Consider the following 9,714-nt stretch of genomic DNA (forward strand, 5'->3'; position numbering starts at 1 on the left):
TAGCTCTTTCTATTTGTGTACTTGTAAAGTTGAGAGGCGTATATTATGTCCTTGTTGGATGAAGTATCCATCCAATCAGGGCGTTGTGCTGAAGACAACTCCCTCGTTTACAGTTCACCCCTTACATCCATTGGCTCCTGCCCCTGAATTTGCGCAAACGTACTGGTGCACTGCTTCCGTCTTCTGGTCATTGAGGAAATGTAGTGGTGTTGGTGCATAGACATGTGCTTGTGCCAGATAACTGTGGCTGGTGCAGACAGTGTATGAGAAATTTACGGGAGCTCGAGGCCTAGTAGATGCACATTTTACTAGCGTTTTATACGTTTACACACTGCTGTGTGGTGTGCCACATTTAGAGCAATACATCGACGCATATTTGTAGGCTGTTGTGTTTTTGCTGTTAAGATTGTAGTCAAAACATAATTTATAGCGTTGGTGTTTTTCAAGAATATAAATCAAAATGACCATTATATTACTTATAATTTTATGACTTTTCACGAAATCTGAAAGCAAATCATTTTCGTTGATAACCCCTGGCAACATTCAATGTGCCATGTGAAGCCCATAACTGGCATAACATTATTTTAAAACCAGATATTCCGGGAGTAACTGCATTCACATAATCAGACAAATCAAACAAGTTCTATTTATGAAATATAAGGTTTTTGATGTTTCATTTGCAAGCAACGTGACCAACAGAAACGATTGGGTGTTCACATCCTTCAGTAGTGTGGGTGATTTCTTAGAAAAGGGAAACACGTGGAACACATTCACATGGTTAAAGTTATGAAACTGTGTGAGTTACATTACAGTCTCTGTATAACTAAAGATGGACTATGTGGAATTATGTGAAACTCTAAATACAAATTGCAGTTTTGATTGAAGATATTTTGGAACTGTTCCATCCACTGTCCTGTAGGCTAGTATGAAGGTCTTAAACTTAATGTGAGCTTTATAGTTGCCAGTGAAATGAGATGAAGAGGGGTATAACATGAATTTTAAGAATGCTTCGGAAAATTGTACAGAAGTCGGTTGGCTGTAGCGGTTTGGTGGCTCATGTAGGAGGAGCAGCAAGGGAGAACTACAGTAGTCCTGACATGAGAGAATGAGGCCCTGAACAAGGAGCTGACCAAAGTACATTGTGAGAAGGGGACATATTAGGAGTGGCCTGCAGTGTAGCGGTTAAGGTACATGACTGGGACCCGCAAAGTCAGTGGTTTGATCCCTGGTGTAGCCACAATAAGGTCCGCACAGCCGTTGGGCCCTTGAGCAAGGCCCTTAACCCTGCGTTTCTCCAGGGGAGGATTGTCTCCTGACATGACAGAACCAAGAGATTGTATTTAAAAAGAGGGGACTTCGTACAGGGTTGACCTGTTCTGATGAAACATATATTTATTGAGTGCATAAACTATGATCATGTCATAAATTTTCAACACACACACAATCATGGAACATGCATAATCTGAATACTAATATTATTTTATTGTGAATATATTGTCCACAGCTGCAACAATACATTTTGACCAGAATACTAGAAGGCTGATAATTATGGAAACATGTATGATTTGGTTCATGACAATTACACATGATGGCCTACATGTTGAATTTGTTTCTAAATCTGTAAAATGTATAATCAGATATGTTCTCATTTTGACAGGAGTGCAATCGAAAGTAATTTCTGAAAACCTTAGCAAAATATACATTAAATCTTCCATTAAGAAATTCTATAGAGGTAGACCTTACACACCATTGTGGCCATTAATTGAGAACAGGGAGCTAAAACATACAGCATTAATACAATTCAAAAGGCCCTTAATACTTTATATACTGAAACCCACTGTTGTGAAATGCATTATTTGGGTTGAAAGGTAGCTGTGAACTGATGCAAAGCATTGCGAAAGACAAACCCTGCCCTTATGCCGTCATTATTAACTCCCCGTGATCGGGGCTGAATATGTTGGCTTGTAATGATCACACTGTGACTGGCAGGAATGGGCTAGCTAGTAGCTAACCTTCGCGTTTATTGCTCCTAGAGTAGGGGTGCACAACTCCGGTCCAGGAGGGCCGATCTACGAGCTGTTTTTTGTTGCAACCAGTTTTCTGACCGCTCTTATAAACTACACTGGTTCACTCCTGCACTGGGTACACCTGCAATCTGTGACAGGAGCTTGTGCTTATACGCATATCAGATTTAGACATGATGGAGCTAATTAAATAATTAAGAGCAGAAGTTGCCACAAAATGCTGAAACAGATCGACCCTTGCAGTGCACCGCAGTCTTAGAGTAACAGATAAATGCAGGTTTTCAGTTGACTTGCTAATTAATTCACACGTTATCAGTACGAGCTCAAATGTCAGAAAATGGTGCTGAAGCAAATGCCTATGTTAAAAGTTGTATTTTTCATTTTATTTTATCTGAGTTGTTTATAATATGCTACCGGCATTTGACAAAAGTAGGCTATACGGTACCTATAGCAAGCCTATAGCAAGCTAAGCTACGTATGACTCCTCATCTTTGTCATTCGGCAGCCCACTTGGGTCAATGATCACAATCGGTAGTATTCGGCTGTGTTCGGTTTTAGAATTAATACTCCTTTTTTGTAACCGCGTGTGGTAGGTGGGCAGTGGGTCCAATGTTGCCAATAATTTCAAGGGATATATCTTGTGAATGTTCCAGTTTAGCATAAACCGTATTTTAAAATATAGCTACGACTAACCGCGTATCAAAACATAGCCGACTCTGAGCTTTCTCATGAATTCGAGCTCGGCAGGAATCTTCTTGACTTTATATCATTATCAATTGGCGTGAGAAAGAAGAGGGATGCATTTTGCTGATTTCATAGCCGGGTCTGTTGGAGGTAAACACCTTTTTTTATACATGTATATACACTCGGATCTCTTCTTCCATAGCCGATTTGTGATGCAGATGATCCCGTTACTTGTTCTTTCCCGAATTTTTTCATTGTTTACTCTGACCCATATGATTGGAGAGCAGTGGCCATCGAGTCAGTACGGGACACAAACAAACAGTCGTTTGTAGCCTATTTTTTGTCAAAAAGTTGCGGCGAGTAGGCAAACTAATCGTAAACGTATTGTAACTATATCTTTCATTCATTCCGTATATTGTTGAAGAGTTCGCCATTTGACACCTTGACCTTTTTGCTTCTGTAGACTAGCTAGTTGCTATATTGTCGTCCGCCGAAAACAATTAGATTATAATGTGATTGCAGTTTGGTTCAGTTGATTATAGCTGAACATTTACGACGCCATTAGGCTACACATTCATAGGAATATTTGTGTGATTGCCGAAGTAGATTCACATTGAATCGAAACGTCCTCTGTAGTCACACTGGCCTACAAGTTCTCGGGAAAAGGATTAGGCGGCATAGCCTATGCTACACAGTGCGAGCTTGTGAATTCCTGAACCGAGGTTATGTTAGATTGATATTCAGGCATCCGGCTCGGGTAAGTTCCAATAAATCTTTATTTACGCCATCAGTGTTCTCCAGACACTTGTATTCACCCGAAAATAAATATTCTTTTTTTATAGCTTTGCTTTTGGTTCGAAGTGCATAGGAAAAACTACCGCGAGACGCACGGCAAATATCAGCAATTTTACGGAAGCAATGGGTCAGTGATTTAGGGACCGTCTAACAAGGGCTTGATAACGACAAACGTGGAAACTTGATAACGTCTGTTCTTTTGCATTAACACAACAAATCAATTTAATGACATTCATTTGCCTATAAACGAACAGTTGTATAGTTTACAATAAACTGTAAAATATAAACCTGTTTTAAAAAGCTGATAAAATATATTTCATTATATTTCGTAATGGGGACATGCAGTTCTCCCCAAACAGTTATTGGACCAGTTATTGTTATTATAGAGGTCTTTCTTAAAATGACACTGAAATTGTTGTTAGTATGGCTGAAAATATGATGGAAATGGACTGCATTTAGATATTTTATAAAGAATAAAACGACATTTTCTGTAACTCGGATTACTCGGATTCTGCTGAGTGAAAAGAAGACGATCGCTGATCCTGATACGGCAATGAATCCGTTCTGGTTTGAGCCAGAGGTAACGTTATATGGATCGGAATCAGAGGAGTTGGCGGAGTCCCATGTCCGAAGTTCGCATCGGCTATACAGACGGGTCAACCTTTTATTTTCAACAGTATTGTTTTTTCTGTTCATGTTGTCACAGTGTCTAATTATGGTATTCACTATATAACTATGACGGTCTTTTAAGTGTTGTAACAGTTATATGATGGCATAGGCAACAGAAACTTCAACTGTAGGGCGAGCTAACATTAGCTTATAGTTAGCTACTAATAATGGCCATCTCGTTGATTAGTCATCTATTCGGCATTTCAGGCCAAATAGATGACAAAAATGTGCAACTGGGCCCAGGCTTTTCAGTTCTCTCGAAAGCGTTTCCAATTTTCATTGGAAGTCCAGGAACCAAGTTGATTTTCTCATTTGTCCCGGAGATCACCTTTCACAACCTTCCTTTTTGGGGAAAGGTTTCAGCATTATGGCCAAATATGCAACCTGGGCCTGAGGTTTCAGATTTTTCTCAATAGCTTTTTGAAAAATAAAGAATTGATCATATGGCAGGAATTTTAATAAATACATCAATAAGCTCAGTGGCATTGATAAAAAGTTATTTTTCATTTGAACACATCTGTATTGTAAGTTTTTACATCCGCACCACTGCACATCTTGATTTCTATGCCACTGCTTAAAGTATATTAAAGTTACTTTTAGATTTTAAAGCAAAATAACAGGTCGTTTCACATTTTTTAGTTATGCACGTTTTTGACGGTTCCAAGATTTCCCGTTCGCCGAATGTCTGAATATGGAATATCAATGTAACTTAACCTCGGTAATTCCTGATGCTTTTGTCTTTCATAGTCTAACATAGTAGCAAAGTAATTTGTAAATCCTTTATGTCATATATCATGTTATGTTAGATACTGCACCATATTAGTGGAAATATGGCTGTATGCTTTGATTGTGATGACGTGTCAAACTACTGCACAAATTTGGGTCTTGACATATTCTTTGACTCTCTTATAGGCGTATTGGCAGCATTCTAGTGAGTTGGCCTATTGGAGGCAATAAGACCCAACAATCTTCTGTCATTAAATGAGTGAAGTTATTATTAAGTAGGGGTGGGTTTCTCTGGGTATGATAATCATGACAAGGAAGGTCTGATGGTGATGACAAGAGAAGATCAAGTCAGAACATTTAGTTCAAGTATTAAGATCTAGCTCTAAGGGCGGGACGTTTGTTTTACCGCCTATCGCAGATTTTCCTCATATTACATTTACATTAATCCAAAGCGACTTACAAGTGCATATGTTCTTCCACAAGTCAAAGCATCACATCCATAACTAGGAAAATACACATGGAATGCTGTTCTAAACATATAGTCGTCATCATAAGTGCAATATTATTATTATTTTGTTTTTTGGGTTAGACAAGGAGGATAGGGATATCAGAAAAGGGGGGCGGGGGAAATCAGGAGGGAGGACTAAGGTAGAGTTTGAAAAGGTGTGTTTTGAGTCTGCGTCGAAATAGAGGGAGGGATTCTGCTGTCCTGACAGTGGTAGGCAAGTCATTCCACCACTGAGGAACCAGAACGGAAAACAGGCGTGAACGTGCAGCTCGACCGCCAGGTGCACGTAGAGAGGGAACCATAAGGCGACCAGAGCTGGCAGACCAGAGTGGTCTAGCTGGGGAGTAGGGAGTGATCAAGGATTGTATGTAAGGTGGGGCAGTCCACTTAGCAGCCTGAAATGCCAACACTAGGGCCTTGAATCGGATGTGTGCGGCAATAGGAAGCCAGTGGAGGCCAATGAGAAGCGGGGTGACGAGCCAATCTGGGCTGACTGGTGATCAGGCGGGCTGCAGCATTCTGGACCAGCTCATATTGCACAGCCCTAGTAGCCTAGTGGCTAAGGTGCATGACTGGGGCCCAGAAGGTGGGGATTGTCCCCTGCTTAGTCTAATTGAAACTGTAAGTCGCTTTGAATAAAAAAACATCAGCTGAATAACAAATGATTATTATTTGTAATGTAACTCATTCCTGGGCCAAGGCTGTCAAAATGATGTACACTTGAGCGTTGTACAGTTCTCAATTACCTTGTGTCTCCTTAACTATGGTATATGAAGTTATGATGCTATAAATTTATTGTCTTATTATTGTGAGTTGGCATATTGGAAAAATATAATTTCTATTAGTGTGCAGTTATTAGTATAAAATAGATTTTTGCATTCCAAAGAAGCTGCATTCCATGGGCTAGTGCGACCACTATGGCTGTGGCTATATGCTGCTCTCTGGGACAACCTGCACTACAGTCAGCAATCCAGACCTAAGGCCAACACCTAAGAGCAACATCTTAAAAGGTTGAGCCACTTGACTACATTGCATTTTTGGACATTAATTTTCCATGCATGTATTTAGGGAGGGCTTGGGACAGAGGTTTCATTTTTACTGTCAATATTTTTCACAGGGGCTTTGGGAGTGGCCGTGGGGTACCCCTTGGACACAGTTAAGGTAAAGATACCACTACAATTCAGAAATGTGTGTGTCTGTCTATCTACAGTAGTTATATGCGATATGTGTATGTTCATGAAGAAAGATTTTTAATAGGCATGTATTTGCAGGTGAGAATACAGACCCAAAGGAAATACACAAGTGTTTGGCAGTGTATTCGCAGCACCTGTAAAACGGAAGGGGTAAGCATGACGGTTATCAGTGAAATCCAGTGCTTTATGAGTCCATCTTATTGGTGTGTTTGCTGTGATGGTTCTGATTCACTGATCTTCATCAGGTGAATGGCTTCTACAAAGGCATGTCCATGCCGGTCTCCACTGTCTCCATCAGCTCCTCTGTGGTGTTCGGGACCTACAGGAACTGCCTGCAGTGCCTGCGTCAGTTGCGTGGCGGAAGTTTGGATTGCCCATCCTCTAAGCTGGATATCTTCCTCTCCGGATTAGCAGGAGGGGTTGCGCAGGTAATGGTCACTCTTGCCAATGTGATGCAAATGAAATTATGTTGAACAATCAATTCCTCCATTAACTATATATATAACTAACTATATATATAACTGATTATCCTAACTGATTATTGTCACTGTACATACAGTGGGTTGCTTTCAGGTGATTATTTGTTGATATGTATAATGACTCATCTCTTGTATTTTTAGAATAAGAAAATTTTGTAATATTTCTCAGGGTAATATCAGGTGTTTAAACTTCTATCTCTTTTTCTAGAGATACAGGCCGGAATGTGTTTTTGTGTACGTTCTAAACCAAACAGGATATGACTGACTGGACCATGTTTTTCATATCCTGTTTGTGTATTTCTGCTCAGACAGATATAGAACAAGGCCAGCACCCGCAGCTGAGGAAGTAATACAAAATTATTTAGCTCAGCCCGTTTATTTTGCAAGCCTTGACCCTAAAGAATATACCGAGCAGCAAAATTGGTTATATTTATCTACCCCTTGAAGGTATCAGTGATGGCCCCGGCTGACATTGTGAAAGTACGCCTTCAGTGCCAGACGGAGCCTTATCAAGGCTCAGCCTCACACTCCAAACCCAAATACCGCGGGCCCGTGCACTGCCTGCTGTCTATTGCCCGAGAGGAGGGTGTCCTGGGCCTGTACAAGGGTGCGAATGCTCTAGCGCTCCGGGACGGCCCCTCCTTCGCCACCTACTTCCTCACTTACAACATCATCTGTGAGTGGCTGACACCGGCTGGACAGAAGCCAGGTAAGGTCCTAAAAAAACAACCAAAATTTCACAAATTTCCAAGTTGACTGGAATTAAAAACCACTGATATGTGTAAGTGTGGCGTGTATGTTGGGTCCTCCAGGGTGGACGGTAGTTCTGCTGGCCGGAGGGTTGTCAGGGATGTGTGGCTGGACCTTTGGGACGCCGATGGACGTGATCAAGTCTCGCCTGCAGGTGGACGGGATGGGGAAGCGGAGGTACAGAGGCTTTGTACATTGCATCACCGAGAGCTTGCGCAAAGAGGGCCCCGGAGTCTTCTTCAAGGGCCTGGGGCTCAATTACCTGCGTGCCTTCCCAGTCAACATGTCCGTGTTCGGTGCATACGAGCTGGTGGTGTACATCCTCAGGATGTGACCCTAGACAGCTGTGGCCCTGCCTGATGGCTGGTCTCTCCAGGAGTGCTTGTAGGTCTGGAGGAAGTGGTCATAGGAGATCATGGAAATTAACCTAACGACAGTAGCTACAGATGCTGTTTCTGACGATTTTGGGGTAGTCATGAATTAAATAATTTATTATTTGAGTGTGGGAATATACTGTGGGAATATATAAGGGCCGGATTTACGTACATGAAGCTCGCAGCAGTAAATCTGGCCCCATGGGTTTTATTTCCAATACTTCTTAAGACATTTTAAAAGATAATGCATCAAATTCAGTATCAAATTTTAAGGTGAGTGCAACAACAGTGTTGTTTTCGTAAATGTCCATTGATTGTTGTTGAAATCATTCCAGCCATTTGTATTATGGTATATTGTATTTTTCACTGAGCTAGCTACCTCACCAGATTGGTCAAAGTCAATACTGATAGTGATGCCTTTGTTACAATACATGAGCTTGTACCTACTTTATTTTGAGGTGCCTCCATATTAACACTTTTAAACAAACCGGTATAGTGATAGAGTCTACAAGTATGCTTGAACATAGCTCTAAAAATGGTTATATTTGCTATCAATTTCTCTGGTATGCTATACCTGAGGAGACCTGTTTCAGGAATGTACTGGGAGGCCTCAAGGCAGTCTTTGCAAACGAGACTGAACACCTCATTGCTTTCTAAGAAGGGAAATGTAGGAGACCGAACCTGTATTTATTGCTGGTATGAAAATTGATTAAACTGGAGAAAAACGTGAGGGTCATGCATTGTCTTCCGAGGCTAATGGTCAGTCGGCTCTGGGTCCTATAGTCAATAAACATGTAGCTATTGGAGAAAAATTGAATTAGGCATGTACAGCCTCAAGTAAATGATCAGAGCTTATACTAGAATGCAAAGTCATAGCTAGACATATAGGTACAGTAGCACAGTGTAGTTTATATATCAATAGTCAAATCGGCACCTTCAGCTGTCTGCAGGCGAGTGGAAGTGTGGCTTCTCTCTGCTGCTCACAAGACTCCGTTGCAGTAGTAGATTCCTACAGAACAGGCCTGTACTTGTCATATGAAATGTGGGAAATGGCTAGACATTGACGAGTACCATTTTAAGGCCCGTCAGAATTAAAATGATATATTTGTGAATAATTTTGCATACTGCACATACTTCACATTCAGATGACCAAGTTAACCATTTTATAAGCAAAGATTTTATATTATATGACACATGAAGGAATACTCTGATTTAGAACTGACGGAAATGGTTGAGAAATGTGACTGCCAGAAAAAAAACACTGATTAGTGTGGTGATTTATTTTTTTATGTTTAATTTTTTATTTAATTGGGTTAGTTTATTTTTAATTGTGTTAATTTAACTGTCAAATATTAAATAAGGTTTTTATTGCGTGATTTGAAAAATGTGTGAATAAGAAATGTGTGAAGATAAAAGCATTATGCAGATCCATTGTTTTTATATATATATTTCTTCTCTAATCTATTTAATAAAATTAACAAAAACATAACGTGAGTGAAAGGGAAATTGTGT

General features: G+C 40.4%; 1 protein-coding gene across 6 annotated transcripts; it reads left to right on the forward strand.

The window, feature by feature from the left end:
- The first annotated feature begins 2,481 nt into the window (after positions 1–2,481).
- Positions 2,482–9,625, forward strand: slc25a47b (solute carrier family 25 member 47b). Of its 6 annotated transcripts, none has more exons than XM_061250660.1 (7): positions 2,482–2,858; positions 6,293–6,416; positions 6,524–6,567; positions 6,678–6,749; positions 6,845–7,027; positions 7,526–7,787; positions 7,891–9,625. In XM_061250660.1, exons 2-7 carry the CDS (start codon positions 6,338–6,340, stop codon positions 8,160–8,162), a joined length of 912 nt encoding a protein of 303 aa, XP_061106644.1. In that variant the 5' UTR covers positions 2,482–2,858; positions 6,293–6,337; the 3' UTR covers positions 8,163–9,625. The 6 variants fall into 6 exon arrangements, with proteins under 6 accessions (XP_061106644.1, XP_061106674.1, XP_061106651.1 ...); XM_061250667.1 differs by lacking the exon at positions 2,482–2,858 and adding an exon at positions 3,221–3,465; XM_061250683.1 differs by lacking the exon at positions 2,482–2,858 and adding an exon at positions 3,915–4,083.
- The last annotated feature ends 89 nt before the right edge of the window (positions 9,626–9,714 follow it).

The sequence above is a fragment of the Conger conger genome, chromosome 1 (genome assembly GCF_963514075.1).
Source record: "Conger conger chromosome 1, fConCon1.1, whole genome shotgun sequence".
NCBI classification, from domain to species: Eukaryota; Metazoa; Chordata; class Actinopteri; order Anguilliformes; family Congridae; genus Conger; species Conger conger.